The 22,432-nt window shown below is 33.4% G+C and overlaps 1 protein-coding gene across 4 annotated transcripts in view; it reads right to left on the bottom strand.

Moving 5' to 3' along the window:
- Positions 1 to 1,382: 1,382 nt before the first annotated feature.
- The window catches only part of Rpap3 (RNA polymerase II associated protein 3), a 35,555-nt gene continuing 14,505 nt past the window's right edge, over positions 1,383 to 22,432 (bottom strand). For all 4 annotated transcript variants that reach the window (XM_026400651.2, XM_026400652.2, XM_026400654.2 and 1 more), the window contains exons 9-17: positions 19,924 to 20,051; positions 15,153 to 15,274; positions 12,910 to 12,980; positions 12,699 to 12,800; positions 8,801 to 9,039; positions 6,632 to 6,818; positions 5,538 to 5,635; positions 4,831 to 4,931; positions 1,383 to 1,655 (exon numbers count right to left, since the gene is read on the bottom strand). In XM_026400651.2, the coding sequence (XP_026256436.2) occupies positions 1,570 to 1,655; positions 4,831 to 4,931; positions 5,538 to 5,635; positions 6,632 to 6,818; positions 8,801 to 9,039; positions 12,699 to 12,800; positions 12,910 to 12,980; positions 15,153 to 15,274; positions 19,924 to 20,051 (1,134 nt within the window). In that variant the 3' untranslated portion in view covers positions 1,383 to 1,569. The remainder of the gene's footprint in view (positions 1,656 to 4,830; positions 4,932 to 5,537; positions 5,636 to 6,631; positions 6,819 to 8,800; positions 9,040 to 12,698; positions 12,801 to 12,909; positions 12,981 to 15,152; positions 15,275 to 19,923; positions 20,052 to 22,432) is intronic.

Here is a 22,432-nt window from a genome sequence, read left to right as displayed (position 1 = left end):
GTGAATTACTGGGGAGCAAAACTGTTTTCTCCAGTGTTTAGTCCCCAATGGGCACATTATAGGCTCAAGAAATGACCGAATTGATGAATAAATGCCAATCCTGATCTTCCCTCCTAAACATATTTTAACCTTATTTTAAATCTGCCTTCTCTATACCTCCAAGGAGACAATACAGTATAGAATGATCACTGAGTATGTAGCCTCTGAAATCAGATTGATATAGTATCTTTGTCCCATTACTTGTTAGTAAAGTGATAATGAGCAAATTATATAACCCACATATGCCTCAATTTCCTTATTTGTAAAATGAAGCCCGTGGTTCCCTATCACTTTCAGAAAACTGACCTCTTTTGTCACTTTAAGAAAGCCTTCATGATTTGGCTCCAATTCCCTCGCCCCTCTGCTTACAGCCAAGCCCCAGATTCTCTACTGCCTACAAATCCCTCAATGTGTCCTATTCTCACAGCTCTCCATTCCAGGCTGTTCTATCAAGACCATGATTTCTGCTTGGTTACCTGGATTATTCTTTCTAATCCTTCATCTCTGAACCTAGATGTCACCTCTTCCATGGTTACATCATGGCCTCAAGTGAAATGAAGGCCTCAGTTTAAATCCTAGCTATATCATTTACAGGTAACATGACCCTGAGGGATTAGTTTGCTTCTCTTGGCTTCCTGTTTGCTACCTGTAAAATGGAAATAGAAAGAACCTACCAGGTAGGGTTGCTGTGAGGATTAGACAAAAAGCATCTCCCCCAAGAAAAGACCATAGAGAGTCTTAATCCTTGCTAGTTACTACTATTGGCCCTAGGAACTTTCCTAAGCACTTTTAATACTCACATGATGCCTTGTAGGAAATAAGAGGTTTAGAGCTGTCAAGTAATTGCCCCAAGCATTAACTTCCAACATCAGAGTTAACACTTGAACCCAGAACCTCACAAGCAGAAAAGGTTTGGAAAACAGGATCAGGGTTAGAGAATGTGTGGAGCTTGCTCAAGGACTCATGATCAGTTACTGCTCTATGCTCAACCAGATCTGGTTCTAACGTGATAGCTGAATTGTGATTTGAAAGTCTTATAAACTACAAGCATCATAAAATAAGATTTGAGGAGATAAAAATGGTAAAAGTCCTTCAGAGAAGCTGAGAAACTCGGCTTGGTTCCCACCAGTGGATGAAGGAATTCTTTAATTTAGGCAAAAAAAAGGGCAACTATCTTTTTTATCTACCTAATTCCCTGTATATAGCTGTATGAAGCAGCTTTGTCACAGTTACAAAAACTCATGAAAATACAAAAACGTAATATTTATGAACACTAAAGAATGTATCTAAATGTAACATTTTAAATGATTTGTAAAACAAAATGCTGATTCTTACAAATGTGCCATTATTTATATTTTTATTTTTAGAAAGACTTACAAATAGTTCACCAGAATACAATTCTCACAATTCACTTTATAGTTAATTAATTTATGTCCAAAGTGAGTCCTTTTCTATATGGTTTCTGAAAAAGCAAAACATTTTATATTTTCAGTAGAAAAAAAAATTTACATGTGGAAGTCAAAAACATCTTCAACCACCATATCTTTTCTTGAGTTCTTCAACAGAATTATCTTTCAATCCTGATTTGTCTATGTGATTGAACAATACATGTGCAACTGAAAGAGAAAAAAAAATCCATTTTAATCTCATTTTCAAAAAAACTAAGCAAAATGTGAACTAAAAGAAGTAATCTGATCTGTCAAATAAAAGTTTTTTTATATTTTAAAAGCAATAATTAAAATTACTTATAAATTCCAACTCACATATTTAAAAAGCCAACTTGAGAATGAAAATTATAATAATTCAACAATGTTTCTTTCCAAAATATTTTGTTTTAACAGTACAAAATTTCCCTTACATCGTTAATGACATTAATCTTACAGAATAAACTTAATTTATTCTATAACAGCCTAAAAAGTTTTTGGCCTAACAAATATACTTTTTAAATACTTTTTTTTAGTTGTTGATGGATATTTTATTTATTTATATGTGGTGCTGAGAATCGAACCAGTGCTTCACACATACTAGGCAAGCACTCTACCACTGAGCCACAACCTCAGCCCCACAAGTAAACTTTTATTTACTTAATATTTTTATTTCAATTTTAGATCTTTTTAAAACTTTATATCATTACTATAAATTGAAAATCAGCAATAATATCTATGAAATCACATTTGATGGGCTAGTAATACATTTTTAGATTAAATAATACATAAATACTAAAGGATTTAAAAAATGGTATTAAAAAAAGATTTGTCTATGAATCATAAAATCATCATTCTTACCTGAGTGGTCTACACTCAACTTTGGAAAACATAGTTCATGTGAGAACTATGAACAGCTATTAATGATAATGGCAATATAAATATGGATAACAGCAGCTATCTTCACGGATTCTTAATTACATGCCAGAACCATTCCAAATGCTTCCTATGTTTAACTTAGCACACAGTTGTGACCCAACCAAGACACAGTTGGTAGGTTGGTCTAAAGAGCAAGCTTACATGCTTCAAGTACACTCTGAACATAATATCACATTAGAGGGACAAGAAATCATTCAACACTTCTATATTGAGAGGCTATTATGTACTAGCACTGAGGCCTACTGACCAAGGTAAACAAAGTTCCTGCTCTCATGGAGCTTTTGTTCTGTTAGGGAAAAAGAAATAATAAGCATATACATGAAACACTCTCAGTTATGTGTTAGGAAAAAAAATCAAGCAGGATTAGAAAACAAAGTTAGGGGAAGTGATGGGAGGTGGACAGTCATTTTAACCAGAGTTGGTGAAGAAAGTGTCTGTGAGGTGAAACTCAAAGAAGCCAGGAAGCACCAAGGTGAAGACAACACGTAGGAAAGTCTAAATTCTAGGCTGAGGGAAGAAATATAAAGTCCCTGAGGTTAAAGTAAGTTTGGCAGTTTAACATATTAAAAGAAGTAAAGCCAACAAGTTGGGGGTGGAGTAATGAAAAAAAAAGTGGCAGCCTGGCATGGTGGTACACGCCTGTTATCCCATTGGCTCCCAGGCTGAGACAAGAGGAGTTCTAAGCCAGCCTCAGCAATCGCAAGGCACTAAGCAACTCAGTGAGACCCTGTCTCAATAAAACACAAAATAGGGCTGGGGATGTGGCTCAGTGGTTGAGTGACCCTAAATTCAATCCCTGGTCTCCACTGGCTCAACCCTCACCAAAAAAAAAAAAAAGAACAAATGGCAGATGATGAAGTCAGAACAGCAATAATAATGACATATCCGGGATTTCACAGAATGGTTTGGGTACACTAAAAATAAGGCAGAAGCTTTAGGATTAAATTCTATTTTTTAAAAAATCTCTAAATTACATGTCCACTTTCCAAAGTACAAGAGTATTTTTCTTATTAAGAATCATTTATTCATTTCTAGAAATAAAGAGTAAGAAAAGGAATCAAGTATATTTGATATAGGAGTTATCTAAAAATGATACACTGTGCTTTTGCTAATTTTTAAAATACAAAAAAAACTGATTAGTCCTGTATTTGATTTTGCTTTTCCCTGAAACCAGTATATAGCCCAAAAAATGAAGTTTTCACAGTTCGATTTTACTGTAAGATTTCCCAAAACTGACCCTTCATGCCAAAGACTGACATGTGAAAATAAATAAGAGATGTGAAAATACAAAAGGGACATAAGCTCATTACCTGCCATTCTTTACCCCTCAAATCTATAATCCAGTCACCGTACATTTTTAATTCTCTGAACTTTGCTCTTTCCTGCCTCAGTACTTCTAGCATGCATCATTCCCTTAGTCCAAAACTCTTCCTTACTCCTTCATCTAAATGACTCCTGAACTTCTTTGAAAATTCAGCTGAAACAAACTCAAGAAAATGAATTATCTCCCTCAAAATGGATGAGACATTAGGCCCATACTGGCCCAACAGCTACATGCTCCATGATGGCAAGAATTCAACTATTATGCCACATACCACACTTCTAAGAAGAGCCCAGAAGTGGAAGGTCAGGGTTCAAATCCTGGGTGTTTTTTTAACTATGTGACCTTGGTCAAATTCCTTAACCTCTCTACTGGACAGTTTTTTCTTCTATAAAGAACAAATGGCATATCTTATATACAGAGATATGATAAATTGTGGTATAAAGGTGTATTAAGAATTATAATGCAAAAAATAATAATAAGAGAGCTCATGTAAAAAAATGTAAAATAGATTTGACTATTTTGACAAATGTAAATCATTTGACTTAATATTTTCATTACTTGTATATATAAACACTTATATATTTATTCTTAAAAAAAAGAAAAGAAAGAACAAATGCCTGGCCCATTAATTAAAATTATAATTTTAAAAATGAAAATTAAATTTTTAATTAAAATTAAAAACTAAAAATGTAATTTTTAAAAATTAGTTGCCTGTAATCCCAGCAATTCGGGAGGCTAAGGCAGGAGGCCAACCTCAGCAACTTGACGAATCCCTGTCTCAAAATAAAAAGGGCTGGGGAGGTGGTTTGGTGGTTAAGCACCCCTGGGTTCAATCTCTAGTACAAAAAAAAAAAAGAAAAAAGAAAAAACACCAGAGAGAACAATAATAGCAATAATAGTACCTACATTTGCTACTACTGTCAGGATTAAAAATACAATTTTAATTGTACTTAATTTAACTGCACTTCAATTAACAACTTAATGTAATTATAATTAACTTACATGTAATTGCATATACCTTGTAAATAAAGTCTGTTGTCATTCTTTGAACAGTAAAGGAACATATAAGAACAACTAGAAATAGAAAAACCTTTTAGAACTTACTCTTTTTCTCAGATTCTGACATAAACATTACTGCCATATCAAACCTTTTTAGTTCAGAAAGTCTTTGTAAGATTTCAAAAATAAGTGATGGCTTTTCTCTCCTGAAATAATCCAAAAAATAAAAACCAATAATCAGTTAAAAGTAACTCATTTAATTCTGTTTACTAATACAATATTTCTAATTATACACAAGTAAGATTGTCACTTTTTATATTTTCCCTGGATACTGTTTATATTTTAAGTCCCCAAATGATAAAATTTCTCAAAATCAGCCAAAGAAATTATAATATTCTTAAATGAGAGCTTAGTACAGAGAAACCATTATTCTAATGCTGGTCATTTCCACATCCTACTTTTCTACAAAAAAAATTAAATCCACGGCTGGAGTTGTGGTTCAGCAGTAAAGTGCTCACCTAGCATGTGCGAGGCACCCTGGGTTTGATCTTCAGTACCACATAAAAATAAATAAATAAAATAAAGGTATTGTGCTCAACTACAACTAAAAAAACAGGAAAAAAAAAACCTACATTTTCCTCCCACTTAAGCTTTCACGCTTTTGTCTATACTTGTCATATCTTTATAACTTCTGTAATGTTAAAATTTACTAGAAAGTTAATTTTGCTATGTATAAAATATTAATGTCAAAGAATTAATTTTCCAAATCACAGTATTACAATATGACAGCATAATTAAAATATTCAACTTACTCAATGTAAAAGTCATGCAGAATTTTAATGATTTGGTTGAATATATCTGGATCTAGATTCTTCTGAAACAACTTAGGATACAAGGATGGTTCAATTTGCTTGGGAAAAACAGAAAATTAAATTGTGGCAACATTCACATTGCACAAATTATTTACAAACTGTTTAAATAAAAGTAATAAGAATAATTATAGGGCTGGGGTCATGGCTCAGCGGTAGAGCGCTCGCCTAGCATGTGCGAGGCCCGGGGTTCGATCCTCAGCACCACATAAAAATAAACAAAATAAAAGTATTATGTACAACTAAAAAATAAATATTAAAAAAAGAGTAATTATAATGCATTAATATCTAATAAATATAAATGGGACCACATTTAAATGCAATTCTGAGAGAACAACAGATAATCTATTTCAATAAGGGGAAAAAAAATAATCACATGAACATACAGACACCACTCTACAAGGGACAACCTGTACTTTCAAAGAGGAAGAACTAGATAGAACTAGAAATATTTAAAAGGAAAATTAAATGAGATAACAAATTTGAAATGACAGTTTATTACTTAATTCTAAGGGAGTTAGATACTATCATTATACTTGAAAAACACTATGTTAATCTGTTATTCAGTTCTATTATTATTAAGTTCTATTCTAATCTATTATTTAGTGCTTTTTAATCATAAGAACTAAAGTTCTTATGATTCAATTCTGTATCTTGGAGCAAATAAAAGCTCATTTGTTTTCAGAAAAATAATTGTCTAAACATTGCAAATTACTTGACACACAGAAGTCATTCAATGTATTTCAGCTTGAAGGATGAAAGATTAAGCATAAGCTATATGAGAAATAAAATTACACTGAGTTATTTTAGACATTAGAATTTAATACAGAACCTATTTCCAAAGTTAAAAACCAAGGTTCCCTGGTTGCAAATATTTTTAAATGTTCTGGCAAGATGATGATAATATGTATTAAGCAAGGGGAAATGCATTTTCTAATATTATGTCATTCAAAAAGCAAATATTATAGCACTATTATACAGTGACAAAAGTTCTTGGACCTTTTACTTCCAAGAATTACTAGCTTCCTCTCTCTTACCTTTAAATACTGATACAACATATCTGGAGAACCTTTCAGATGTCTGAAATCAGATTCAAGCTGGAATGAGTTGGCAGGAACTGGAGGCAGAGCAGATGTGACAAACTTAGCAGGTACTTGTTCTCCCTTTATAGAAATTTTCTCACTCAAAGACTGGCTAATGTCCTGTTTCAAACTGACTCGAGGTCTGAAATATTTCAGAGGCATCAATCAAACAATTAGAAATGAATCATAAATAGTCAAAGCTCAATAAAGAAAATTGCACTAAAGATTTTTAAATTTCTAATGTATTAATGTTATTTATTTGTATTCTACAAGTATTAAATTCTTTTGACTAATAATATATAGTTTTGAAAAAAAAAAAAAGACTATGCCCTTGCAAATTTTCATATTCTAGCTATACAATGACTATTCTCATCTGTTAGGTCACTAGCCTGGTCAGCCTTTGAGAATACCATCTCTACTGCAGGACTGCATCAAAAAAAAATCTCACAACTCAGCCTTTCAGAAATACAAACTATCAGTTACAAGATATTTCTAAGAAGAAAATGCTTCTTCCTTTTGTTTTACAAAAGCTACCCAATTACTATATTCCCATCAATCCATATTATCTCTTCAAGTAAAATTATCACTAATGTTCAAAGTTTAAAATAAAACAAAAAAGTGAAAATTCACAGGTTTGCTGAATGTCAATGTAAGACTAACTATAAGATCATATGTGGGCTTGGATTATGGCTCAGTGACAGAGCACTTGTCTAGCACCAGGTTCGATCCTCAGCACCACATATAAATAAATAAATAAAGGTACATCAACAACTAAAAAAAAATTATATGTAATACTAAACAGTAACGCAAAATAAACCTAATCAGTCTGTATCATCTATATTTTCATATTTAGGAAACTCATGGAATTATTTAATCCCAAAATTTAAAGAGTGCCCAACAGTCTTCAATATTAATGGGTATAGAAAATAGGGGCTAGCCTTCAATAGATGAATGGATTAAAAAAATGTGGCATATATACACAATGTAATATTACTCAGCAATTAAAAAGAATAAAATCATGGCATTTGCAGGTAAATGGATGGAGTTAGAGAAGATAATGCTAAGTGAAGTTAGCCAATACCAAAAAACCAAATGCCGAATGTTTTCTTTGATGTAAGGAAGCTGATTCATAGTGGGATAGAGAGGGGGAGCACGGAAGGAATAGACAAAACTCTAGGTAGGGCAGAGGGGTGGGAGGGGGCATGGGATAATTAATGATGGTTGAATGTGATGATCATTATTATCCAAAGTACATGTATGAGGACACAAATTGGTGTGAGTATACTATGTATACAATCAGAGATAAGAAAAATTGAGCTCTACATATGTAATAATATTTGTAATGCATTCTGCAAATAGAAAGAGAAAGAAAGAAAGAAAGAAAGAAAGAAAGAAAGAAAGAAAGAAAGAAAGAAAGAAAGAAAGAAAGAAAGAAAGAAAGAAAGAAAGAAAGAGGGGCTAAGACTAGGGCTCAGCGGTAGAGCGCTTGCCTAGCATGTTGGAGGCTCTGGGTTCGATCCTCAGCACCACATAAAAAGAAATAAAAAACAAAGGTATTGTGTCCAACTACAATTAAAATATATATTTTTTTAAAAAAGAAAATAAAGGTAATATCTTGGGCTGGTTTTGTAGCTCAGTGGTATTGCATTTATCTAGCACATGTGAGGCACTGGGTTTGAACTTTGGTACCACATAAAAAAAATAAGGAAACAAAATAAAGGTATTATGTCCAACTACAACTAAAAATATTTTAAAAAAAGAAAAGTAGTATCTAAATTCTGCATTTTTTTATGGATATTCCTTTTAAAAAATTAAAATTTTTTGTTCAATTAAATAGTAAAATATATACACTGAAGTTCTAGAAAAGAAAATCAACAAAATCAATTTGATTAAGGCACTTTCTTATATCTACATTATCTCTGAAAACTCTGCTCCAATAAAGGAATAAGTGATTACTGTTAAACAAAATCTTTCTCACAGTAAAGACAAATAAAAGAAAATTAGAACCTAAAGTGAGACAGTTCAAAAAACTGCAGTAAGTCAAAAGTCTTCTTAGTAATATCAATTTTCTACTGGAATTACTGTCATTCTAGATGATTAGCAAATAACAGTATTTCTACTCACGGCAAGGCTGAAGTATCATTGATTTCTTCTATTTTCAAAACTTTTGCTCGTGGAGTATCACTTGGGGGCAAAAGGTCATCTTGGCTTGAATTCTTCTTACTAGCAGTGCCTGTGGCTGCTATTACGTTTGCTAGATTAATAGGATTACCCTCTGGAGCAGCAGCAGTAGTGCTATCTGGCACATCAATAGTCTGTATCAAATTACCAGTTTCTTCAATAATAACCTTCTTGAGTGGTTTCTAAAACAATTAAAATCAATTCTTTAAATCAACATATTAGCGGTTTCCCATTTTAAGGTCACAAGTTAAAAGGTGCTGTGTTCTTACAGCTAATATCCCAGTTATAAGTAAATTCAATTTGGTGGCTAAACAGACATAGGAATTACACTCTGAGAATACAAAGAATAAAAAGCTATGCACCTATCCTACACAAGATTTAAATGGAAAAGAAAGACACAAATGCGTAAGTAATTCCGAGGGAATGGATGTGCATAAAAGAAGAAAGCACAAAATGCTAAGAGAACTCAGGAAGGAAAAGTAAACAGTGGAATCAGGGAAGCCTTCACAGAAGGAAACAGCACAGGGGAATGGCCAAGGGCAAGGCTGCTACAAGACCAAGGGCAGGGAAGCAGTCCAGTATGGCTGTCACAAGGGCAGTGGTGGTACAAAAAAAGCCTGAGAGGCTGCTTAAGGACAGTTAATACAGAGACCTATGTGCCATATCAAGGAGTCTGGACTTGATCCTTGAGGCAATAGAGCAAAGAAAATATATTAACACAATACCAGCATGGTTTAACTTGAGGCAAGTAGAATAAGACAATAATACATTGTATCTGAAACAGACTAACTACAATCTCTGCATATGTAGTAGATGAATTAAACCAGCCCTGGATCATAGATTTGCCAAATAATACTTACAAAATTGGTCAGTGTTATCCATAATGGTTTTCTAATTTAAAATAAATGGCAGTCACTATTTACTTTGATCATTACAAGTATCAAATATTTTCAATTTCTCTTATACTTATGGTATTATTTTATATTTAGTAAAACAAAACACTATTCTTGACTATATCATCACACCAGACATTAAGGAGCTACTACTATACCACAAGGGGTTTTTGAAAATAAAAAAGGCAAGAAAGCTCCTTCTAAAATTGACAAATATTGATAAACAGTTGTAGCTATAGTAAAATAGTTTACTCTATTTTTGTATATATTCCAAATCTGATTTTAAAGAGAAAAACTTAACATGCTCATACTGTTCATTTCAAATGCATAGTTGAATTATAAATGAAAAATTATGAGTATTAAAAACTTCTGACATACAAATTACATTCAATGTCAAAACTAGACATTCCATTAGCATGGCTAAGAGCTAATGGTAGCAACTAAGTGTTTCTACATAAAAAAAAGCTAAAAAGCAAATTTGAATCACAATCCTCTTGGCAATTCTGTTTTAAAGGACAGATATATTAAGACCTTTTCCTTGATGATAACTGTATCAATCAGTTTTCTATTAAGACATTGAACAAGAATGGACACGTGTTAGTATTAAAAATGTATGAATATACAATAAATTCTACTATGTATAATTATAACATGCTAATAAAAAAGTAGATGATGAAAAATAAAAGCAACAGTATGAATTAAGTCATTGTGGTCCATTTAAAGCCAAATTCTTTCATTGACAAGACATGTATAAACATGATTCTAATTAATGTTTTTCTTAATGGTCTCTAACCCATGTACTCCGAGAGTCACTGAGGGCCACTGATGACAGGGGCAGGGGTTGCAGGTAGAGCATGCTGGTTATAGTTATAAACTATAAGATACTGTTACTGAAAGAAAAAAAAAACTAAGAAAATATAAAAGGTTTAATCCACTCATTTTTAAAAACTATGGCTCAAAAGTGTAATATTTATTTAGTTCTGTATTTTGGGCATTTCAAGGGAAAATAAAGAACAAACTGTAAGTCAAAAGAGATAATGGGTCCAGGGAGAAAGGTGAACTTTTGACAGGGAGAAAGGTGAACTTTTGATGTGGAGAAACAAAAATGTTTTTGTTTTTTAAATAATAGTTTAGCAGATCAGGAAAAACTTTAATTTACTACCACCTAATAGGCTCCTGTGGGCCCCTGGTGAGATTTGCTGAAAGTACTCCCAGGCTCCCAGGCCCTGAAGCAGACTCTCCTGGCCTATCCTCTCACTTGAATAACCCAAGGTACGCACACTCTCTTCTCTCTCTCCACCATCCCACACTACTTCCCTTCATATAACTAATCTGAATTATTCTACATTTAAGGAGAAAACTCAAAAATAATAAGGTTTAGATAACTTGTTTAAGATTTCAAAGTTTATAAAGTGGGGCTCAAATCAAGTCTCAAAGGTATTATACCAAACTTCTAACTTCTGTTTTTTTAAATAATCATTGCCCATTTATTATCGTAGAGATCTATTATAAAAATAAACGGCAATTATTTCCCTTCTCAGTAGGATACTAATTTTCTTTGTGTTAGATTATTTATAAAATACTTTACTACCAGCTCTCTTATTTCATAAAGATTTTGAGATACTGTCACAGAATAAATTCATGCTACATTTTCATAATTATTAATATAAACTGATTTTTAAAGTCAAGGAGAGAGAACCTAACAAATTTATGAAAGTTGTTCAGGTATAATCGTCATGAGACTTTACATATACTGATATTTGATTTATCCTATGGCAAAATCTTTATAATTATGGACAGCAATGACTATCAAAGGACTTTTTTAAGTGTGCAAATTAATTTTTGTGAAAAAGTCTTATAAAGATGTAAGTTTCCAGGAATGGTGGCACACACCTGTAATCCCAACAACTTGGGAAGCTGAAGCAGGAAGATTACAAGTTTCAGGCCATCCTTAACAACTTAGTGAGACCCTCAGCAACTTAGCAAAACTCTGTCTGAAAATTCAAAAAATAAAAAGAGCTGGGGATGTAGCTTATCGGTAAAGCACCTGGGTTTGATCCCCAGTACCAAAAAAAAAAAAAAAAAAAAAAAAAAAAGATGTGAAAGTTTAAATCATATTTACTAAAAAAGAACAGAATAGCAGCAAATGAATATAATACATGAAACAATTAATACAATATAATACCCAGAAACAAAGAATCATGCCTGGCACTTGAAATACATGAAACCAGTATTAGCCAGAAAATACATGAATGCAAACACAGCAGGAACACTGGGAAAGTACTAAATTAAGAAATCAACTATCTTATATGAATATAGCAAAACAAACTTCCTGTCCTTTATAAAAGGGGGATAAAAATACCTGCTCAAACTTCCTTATAAAATTATTATTTCTAGCAAAGACTCAACCACTAATAACTGTTACTTCTGTGGGCCAGAGAAAGGATCTTTATCAGTAATGGGCACATAATAAGGTTTTTGGGGAAAGAAACTGGCCAGGTACACTGTAATCCCAGTGGCTGGGGAAGCTGACACAGGAGGATCTCAAGTTCAAAGCCAACCTTAGCAACTCAGCAAGACCCTGTCTCTAAATAAAACACAAAAATGGACTGGAGATGTGGTTCAGTGGTTAAGCGCCCCTGGATTCCATCCTTAGTACCAAAGAGAAAAAGAACATATGTAAAACTGTTCCAAATTTTTATAAGAAAATTGTGTAAAGATATTTAAATAAAATACTAAATTAAGTTACTCTAGAAATCTAAACATTTGAATTTTCCCTAATTTTATTATGCCAATAATCCTAGGAAGCATTTCTTTAAGATTCTAAAAATAACTCAGGAAAAAGCTTTCAACATTTTTTTTTAGTTTGTTTTTTCAACAGTTTGCTTCTAATTCTATTAATAAAACACAGATATTTAAATGACAAGGAGAAAAAGAGCTTTACTTACAACTGATCCAAGATGAGGTGGATTATCAATGGGTTTTACCACATTTTGTCTTTGTGTGGAATCAAGAAAGACATCATCCCACTGTCCTTTCTCAATTAATTCCTTCAAAATAAATTTGTAATCATAACTATCAAAATTTTGAGTTAATTATGTAACCAATATATGAACTTGTGTTTCAGAAAATATGACTATACTGAGGTGAAAGAAATACCTTTTTAATTCTAGAAAGTTCAGTTACTGCTTGCTTATTTCCAGGTTCCAGAAGTAACACAGTTTCAAAATCTAAATGAATTAAAGAAAAACACAACAAGGGAGTAAAAATATTTAATTAAGTTCAAGACATGATACATTTAGTTAGTAATCCCATTTTTGTCTCAAGAAGTTTTTTTCACTCAGTACACTAGGTAACAGGTGAGCAATAATAAAGACTAATATTTACTATGTGCTGCTCTATTTATTTTATATGAAATTTCATGTAACCTTCACTATAATTTCATTTTACAGATAATACAACTGAGGCCTAGACAACATTGAATTTACCAAAGCTCATGCTGCTAAAGAAGATAGAGTAACTTACCAAACAAAACAGAATTAGAAAATTCCCTACCCTGAAATGGATGCATTTAGAAAAGGTAATGCTAAGTGAAGTTAGCCAATCCCAAATAAACAAATGCCAAATGTTTTCTCTGATATAAGGAGGCTGATTCATAGTGAAACAGGGAGAGGGAGCATGGGAGAAATAGACGAACTCTAGATAGGGCAGAGGGGTTGGAGGGAAAAGGAGGGGGCATGGGGTTAGAAATGATGGTGAAATGTGATGGGCATTATTATCCAAAATACATGTATGAAGACACGAATTGGTGTGAATATACTTTGTATACAATCAGAGATATGAAAAACTGTGCTCTACATGTACAATAAGAATTATAATGCATTCCACTGTCATATATAAATTTTAAAAAAGATAAAAATAGATCATGATAAGACATTGGTTAGAAAAAAAGCACTATTTGCATTTTCAGCACCAGGGACTTCAATATTCCCAAAGCAAAGGGGGTGGGAGGAATTACTAACACTGGCAAAGTAGGTTTTGTCAGCAATGTTTGGTGAATACTTTGGATGAGAAGGAGCTTCCAGCATTGTGACTTCTGTTCTTCTCAGGCAACTCCACTGTTTTCTCTTAAATTAGCATCCATTGCTCTTTTAAATATTATGTGGTGGGAAAGTGTCTATATTGCATCTATTCATCTAAAACTATGAATTGCTTTTATCACTGATTTCTAAAATACACCTGCACATAAAAGTTTGGGACAATTATTTTATTTCTGTCTCAACTTTCCATCAGATAAACTCTTCAAACACAAAATCATTACCTTTAAAAAAAATGTCTCTCAAAAAGTATGGACTTCTCTGATTTATAAATTAAATGCTTCTTACAGAAAAAAGAAAGAAAGAAAGAAAATTCCCTACCCTGGATTATCACTCAGCCTTAAGAAGGAATGAAATTCTAATACAAACAACAACATGAATGAACCATGAAGATGAGTTAAGTTAAATAAGCCAGATGAAAAGAGACATATACTATTACAATTCTACTACTATCAGAAATTTAAAATAGTTAAATTCATAGAGAAAAAAGAACAGTGGTTACTAAAGATAGAGGGTGAGGAGAATGAAGAGCTATTATTTAATGGGTACAAAAGTTTAGAATGGGGTGATAAAAGTTCTAGACATGGACAGTGGTCTTAGTTGCATAATACTGTAAATGTACTTGATGCCAAACTATACACTTAAAATGGTTAGAATAGTAAATTCAATTTTATGTATAATTTATTAAAAAAAAAACTCATGGGTTGCAGCAAAAGCCAGATTTGAAGAGGAACTGCAATTAAAATGCACAAATCAGAAAAGAAAAAAGGCTAAAAATCAATTTAAAAAGTACTGACCTCAAGAAGCTAAAAAAAAGCAGATTAAACCCAAAAAATAAAGAGTATAAATAAAAAAATTTAAAAATACATACAAAGGAATCAAATCAATTCTTTGAAAAGACTAATAAAATGAATATCTGAGACAAGATTATAGAAAAATAAGAGGAAAAAAGCATCAAAAATAAAAAGGATTATCACTAAAGCCCTCACATTATCCTCCATCCCCTATCTACTGATTCTTTTTTTTTATTATTATTCCTGCCTTATTTTTACTTTTCCTTGTCATTTATAATCCAAAATTTTCAATAACATTGATTGGTAATTAGCCAAGAGAGTAGTATAAAGTAAAGACTAATTGGGTGCACTACAGAAGGTATGGTCCTTCAAACCTACTCATAAGCACAACTGTACAGAAAAAAAAAAACCTTTCTTAAGTTTAGCATCTTTGAACTATGGGAAAGCAACAAAAATCCCTGCTTTTTACTTTGGGAGTTTCATCAGGATGAGTGTGTAAATAAAGTTTTACCTTGTTTGGCCTCATTTATCTTTCCCAAAAATGTTCTTGCAGTTCCTCTTCTAGCAAAAGCTTTAGAGTAAGAGCCATCTAATAAAATGGCTTGTGTGCAGTCTCTTTCAGCTTCTTCATATCTATTGAACATAATAAAATTATCAACTGGAAAACATGCAGCTTATAGAAAATTTTCATAAAACTGAGTTTCTAATTTAAAAAAAAATATATCTAATTTCAATTACAAATTCCCACATCTGTATTTCAGGAGAAAGACTATTTTTTACATTTTTCATTCTCAATAAATCTTGTAACCATCTGGTAAGGAGGGAGAAGGTACCAAATTAAGGGAAAGTTAGAAGAAAGTCTGCTGGAAAGATGGAATTCACAGTGGTAAAATATGAGCTGAAGTAACAAAAGAGTATCACTGCTGGCAGGTCATCTCCTCTCCAACCCTCAATATGCACAGGTACTATGTTATAATTGGCATTAGTTTCCTCGTAAAATTTCACTAACCTTACCCATAATTTCAATCACTTAAGGAAAAACAACCCACAAAAAAGTAAAGATCCATTATGATAGCCTATCATCTGATATTTTGCATAAATACTACTCAGCCATGCAACTAGTAACCAACTCAAATTGGGTTTGGTTCAGTAACAAAGAACTAAAAAAAGCTTAACACACACACACACATAGAACAAAAAACCCTCAGACCTTCCCATATATTTAAATGACATTAATGAATATTAATTTATTACACATGATAACAGTACTGTGATTATGTATGAAATATCCTTTTCTCTGGAACAAATATCACAATGTCTGTTATTTTCTATATAATAATTCGGTGTGGGGAGGCTAAAACAAATACAACATAGAAGATATGACCTGTTAAAAACTAGATGAGGGGGCCAGGTATTGTGGTGCACACCTATAATCCCAGCAACTCAGAAGACTAAGGCAGGAAGATCTCAAGTTCAAGGCCAAAATTTTAAAAGGCTAAGGATGTAGCTCAGTGGTAAAATGCCCCTAAATTCAATCCCCAGTACAAAAAGAAACGAAACGTAAATAATGCATACATGAACTTACATTATTTTCATGACACTCTGGAAAGTTTCATATTTAAAAAAAAAAAAATTCCTGTGATTACATTCTCCCCAAGGCCTAGATAAATGCCATCTTACCCTCACAACAAGATTCATGAATAAAATATGAATTTCTATTTTGGGCCACACTTTTAAGAATAAAGTCATACTCCTTTGCAGAGCACAAAGTCAGAGGCCTGATTCTTAGGCTTCTCTCTGCCACTGTTCCCTGCATAACAGTCATGAACTTTCCCATTCCCGCACCTTTGATGAATCTGTACTAGGACACTCACCCTGTTTATTCACCTCACTAACCCATACTACTCTGTGAGAGCTCAGCTGGGTTTGAGCTCCTTAAGTTCTTTCCATGCATTCTCGCACCTGTTGAGAGCCATCCGTGTGCTATATGTGGACTATACCAGTATTGTAGCCTTTGAATAGGAAAATTTGGTATTTGGGAACTTCCTGTGGCAATCCCATAGGCTAAGATCGCCCAAATAGATGTGAATTTCTATTCAGCTCTACCTGGTCCCACACAGCACTGGAGATGGGGTAAGCTGCTGTAGCCACACAACCTCTCAGAGATGGGTATAACCTGCCAAGATGCCAATCAACTTTTGACTGTAAGACATCACGAATCTAGACTCCTTCCCAGCTGCCACGATGGGGTTTATGTAGCAGACCTTATCACTGATGACAGGACGCAAGGAGGTGGAGATGCCAAGCCCTACTGCTGCTGCAGGCTGGTGCCAGTGTTTTGTTCACCATGAACTCCCATAGAATAAGTCCCTCACAGCATTAACACAGTATATTCTAATAATTATAGTCACTTTTCCTGTCTCTTCCTCCAAACTCCAAGTTGTTTAAAAAAACTATATATTTAATATCTGCACACTTAATATTTCCATAGCACCTACCAGGACAACTGACAGATTCTGGCTCAATAATTGTTTGCTAAATAAATCAGAAAACTTCCAGACAGCCCAATGCAAAGACAATTTAGAAGATAAATATTTAGGAAGCCATTTTAATTGCATATTCAAAAAGTATGTTCTATTATAGAGCTGAAGAAAATCCAAAAAAAATATTTTAAAACTGTAAGGTTTCCACACAAGTAAATTCTTCTTTGACAATAAACTGATGTTAAGGTTTTTTTTAATTATTAAATATCACTTGTGCACTCCAAGTATAACCTGGATTTAGAAAAATCCAATCTATAAACACCTTTTAGAAGATGTCAGAGAAGACAAACTAATCAAAAACAGAAATAGTAAAGATGATTAGTTCAGAAAACAGTCGTTTCCTACTTCCTTCCTCGTTCCTGAGCCCTACACCTCCTCTAACCATAAGTTCTAAGTGTTCACTCTGCTTGCTCTATTTCAACTCCATCCCTAATCAGCAGTAGGTGAACGCTATGCTAAACCATGTCTTAGCCCAGTCTGTTACACAGACATGATTCTACCTTATTTCTGTGACCAACCCTCAACACTATTTCTTATAGCAAGTATCTAATACTATTGGATCCTTTTCCTCTAATCCTATCTCTAAATTTAGATTTTGCTCCAAGAATAGGACCTACACTGGTTCTTGTTAAATCTTCAAGCACTAGCGTCCTATCCCAAACTTCTGAGCCCATTTCTGATTATTTTACTATCTCTTCAGAGCTTCTGAAGCTCACCACCCATCAACCTCCATTTCACAACCTGACAGCTCACAGACACTCGACCACTGCAACTCAAGGATGTCTTGCTGAGCTTCTTAACACCACTCACCTACTCATGTAGACTAGCACCTCTGGAAACCATGTTCTCTAGAAACCTTGGCTGCCCTACCTAGGTGAATTTCTCCTTACTCCCTGCTGGCAGATAAGACTGACTTCACTACTAGTTCTCTCCTCCTACTACCAGTCAACCTTATCAGTCTTAATTTGACAGAGTTTGTAGGAAATCAAGCTACAGGGTGGATAACTAAATTAAGAATTATTAAAGTTTGAAAAGTTGTTCCTTTTGATGTTCTTCATCTAGCCTATAATACAAGAGACTCCTTGTAGTAGAGAAAATTTCTAATATTAAGTGTGAATCTAATAGACTCTACAAATAAAAGTAACGTAATTCTTTTATTTTAAAATTATACTCTGCTAGCTTGCCATAGTATATTCTACTAACATGACTGTCAACTAAAGCAATAAAACTAATACAGTGCTCTTATAAATGCAAATATAATCCCTCAGCTACAAGAAGGTATTTTTATTGGCATTATAATCAAACCAAAGAATTCAGGCCTTACAATTTTTAAACCAATGCACAATTTTTATCAAATTTTCATAAGCTAATAAGAGATACAATGCTCTTTGACTAATCAACAAAACAACCTATCTAGTTTTAATTTAAATGAAACTAAATACATAACCAAAATTACCTCTGTGACAGGATTCCTAACCTAAGATCCTCTGGTAAAAACTTGGATGGGAAAAAAAATGACAACCTTTTTTTCATTAAACTTTTAAGTCAAATTTAACTTTCTTTCAATTATAAATACAAACAACCAAGCACAGTAGTAAAAGCAGTACTATAACTTTGTCACCTTTAATCACATATTTTTATATCCTGTTGTAACTGTTATAGATACCTCAAAATATTATTTATGCCGACCACCATTTCAGAATCATAGTAGTAATCTGACCTGCTGTTTTATTTGTGATTATAGTACCCTGTCTATAGACACTTCTGTGACATAGCTGGCCAACTCCTGGGCAACTCTGACCCTACTAGATAGATGCCAAAGAGTCAGGTCATGAGTTATCACACTAGTAATCTAAACATCTATGTTACTTTTGGGTATTCCTTATCCACACCTGTTTGATGATCACTATGTATCAAAAAAAAATCACCCAAAGTCTAATATTCTTATTCAAACCTTCACATATATTCCTTTTATAATTTTTAATCTGTCTACATTTTAAGAGCAATTTCTCATTCTGTAGTGAGTTAATAACCACAAATTTTAAAACTGTATTTCAATACAATTGGTTTTCTTTGTAATCCTAGTTGTATAATTATGCACTTCAAAATCATATCCTGAGAATAACATGCAGCTTAGGAAGTCCATGGTACTGGGGAAATTTCTAATCTCTACTTATAACATTTATAGACTCTTTATAAATTCTGGCACTAGTGTATAAAGTATTATTACAAGAGACACAAAGTGTAAGTTTCTTTCTTACAGATATTATTCTACAGAGCACTTAACCTGGAACCCCATGCACATTAAAAAAAAATGGTTAATATTACAGGACCAAGTTTTAGTTATTAATGTTATCAACTAGCAGTTTCAATGACAGCAGCTCCCATTTCTTATACATGTGCATATGCATAGAAAACGCCTCCAAATAAGACTTTGTCATAAGGGTCTAAGGTTAAGAATAATTTTAAAATCAATGATGCATAAGAACATCCATAAACTACATAATGTAAGACTAAACTGTGTAATGTGAGACTATTAAAAGTGAGAAAATATTAATAAGAACTAACATTTACTGTATAGAACTATGTTCCTAGTACTATACCACATGTACAATTTCCCTCCCTTTTTTCTCTCATTTAGCACTCAAAATTAAATAAATTAAATTTAATTTATTGGTTAGCTAATATGCCAAATTATATTTTCATCCTGAAAAGCATTAAAATATAACCAATACTTACTTCTGAATCTTCAGATAGGCCATTGCTCGGTTAGCAGGAAGAAGGGCATTAGCACCATCTGCTGCTATTCCTCTAGTATAGCATTCGATTGCTCTTTCGTACTTCCCCTCTTTGAAAAATCCATTCCCCTATGATTTTGGACAGAAGTATACAGAAGAATCAAAAAATATGCAAGAAAAAATAATTGAATTCATATTTTAAGAAACATTCTAAGGATATCCATCAATATTATGTCAGTAATTAAAGTATATTTTAATTGTTAAAAGCCTAGTTCATGGGCTAAGGTTGTGGCTCAGCTAGAGCTCTTGCCTAGCATATGCAAGACGCTGGATTCAATCCTCAGCACCACATAAAAATAAGTAAATAAAATAAAGGTATTAAAAAAAAAATCTAGTTCATGCCGGGCACAGTGGCGCAGGACTATAATCCCAACGGCTCAGGAGGCTGAGACAGGAGAAATGCAAATTCAAACCAGCCTCAGCAAAAGCAAGGCGCTAAGCAATTCAGTGAGACCCTGTCTCTAAACATAAACTATACAAAACAGGGCTGGAAATGTGGCTCAGTGGTCAAGTGCCTTTGAGTTCAATCCTGAGTTCAATCCCCCCCCCCAAAAAAATATATGTACATATATATAAAATTCATGAGACATATATATATATATATATATATAAAATTCATGAGACTTGTTTTAGACTCTAATTAGTATAGGTTTTCTTTTGCACATTAAGCAAACCTTTTAATGTACTTCAACATCTTTTGTTTAAAACTTCAGCTATTGTTTCAGTTGAAATTCTGAAACTTCAACCATACATCCCAATTTTCTTGGTACTAACGACTGAACCTCATTTAAAAGCAACTCTTTTCTCCTATACATATTTTGCCCATGTGGGCAAAATAACCCAAACCAGGATAATACAATTAACAATTTAGGAATGAGGCTATTACAAAGAAAACCGCCATGCAGTTCCTAGCATAAAACCCCAGCAGAGAAAGGTGATCCCAGAAAGTCCCTGGGCAGCTGCAGTCCTGTGCAAAGCACAAGGACAAACGTTCATGGGCAGCACTCCTCCAGGCACACAGGGTAAAGTTGGGCCACATCCTTCCTGGCCTCTCTGAATCTCAAGGGGATTGCAGAGGATGGGCAGTAATCCTGACTAATGATCATAGCATGAGCAAGTTCGAGGTCACCTTTCTTCCCAAAGCCCCAGCATCTCCTTACAGGTGCTTAGCTTCTAGTGAGCAAACTAGTGAGCTGAGCAAGGTATGCCACTTCACTCCCCTACTCCACAGGCCAGTCTGGAATTCCCATACCTACAGCACAGTGACCTTTGTGTCCTTTTCCTCTTTACCTACTATCAGCTCAATGTGTAAGCTAAAATTATCAAACTTCCACAGCAAACTGTAAACTCCCTTCAGCAGCCAGGCCCTAGGCCACAGGCAGCAGATACAGTACAGACCTAAAGCCCTGAAGCCTCATAGCCTTCCCACCACAGCCACTGAAAACCAGTAGAGCTTATTTTTTTAAATGGTGTTACTCTCTTTTCAGAAAAAAGGAGGGGGAAAATGTATCTACTATATTACTTTGCAGCATTCACCATTATTCTAATTAAATATTATACAAAATGTAAATGTAAAAACACATTTTAATAAAGGCCCAAATGTTATACTGTCTTCAATATATCAGAAATTATGTGAAAGAATTTCATCCTCATTTTTTGTGAAAGAACACTGTACCAGAATTGCACAGCCCATTCTCCAGTAACATTAATATGCCTAAATATAAATTAAACCTCACTGCAATGTAACATTTATTTATAATGTTTCAAATATCATCATCAATCATTCCATAAATACTTATTAGGAATCCTCTGTGGGCCTATGAAAAGCTATAAAGGCATTAAATTAAATCTCTTCAACTCATGATTTGTATAGGAATTTTATTATGAAGTGGCCCTGTGTAAATTAATAAGTTCATTACAAGAATGAGCTGTAATTTATTTCTGTTACATTTATAACTATCTATATGCAAATCTATGTTAAAATCCTTATAAGCAGTTTGCTCCCTAAATTTAAATGTTTCTATAGTTATTTTAAAATTTACATATTGTCATCAATTACTCAAATTATGAATTAGTAGACTCCAGAGGTTTTAATATATTTAATTTCCAGTTCCTACTCAAGAAGAATTCTAACATAACATTAAAGAAGACAGAAACTCAACTGACACACACAAAATATAAGAGCAGCCAGGTGTAATGGCACACACCTGTAATCCCAGCGGCTCAGAAGCCTGAGGTAGGAAGATCACTAGTTCACAGCCAGCCTCAGCAAAAGCAAGGTGCTAAGCAACTCAGTGAGACCCTCTAAATACAAAATAATGCTAAGGATGTGATTCTCAGTGATTAGTGCCCCTGAGATCAATCCCTAGTACCCATCCCAAATACACACAAAAAAAGTTAAGAATAAACACTAAGCAAAACATTCTTTTTATGTTGGAACCCCTTTGGAT

Source organism: Urocitellus parryii, chromosome 5 (assembly GCF_045843805.1).
Source record: "Urocitellus parryii isolate mUroPar1 chromosome 5, mUroPar1.hap1, whole genome shotgun sequence".
NCBI lineage: Eukaryota > Metazoa > Chordata > Mammalia > Rodentia > Sciuridae > Urocitellus > Urocitellus parryii.
This window is presented reverse-complemented; position numbering and strand designations above follow the sequence as displayed.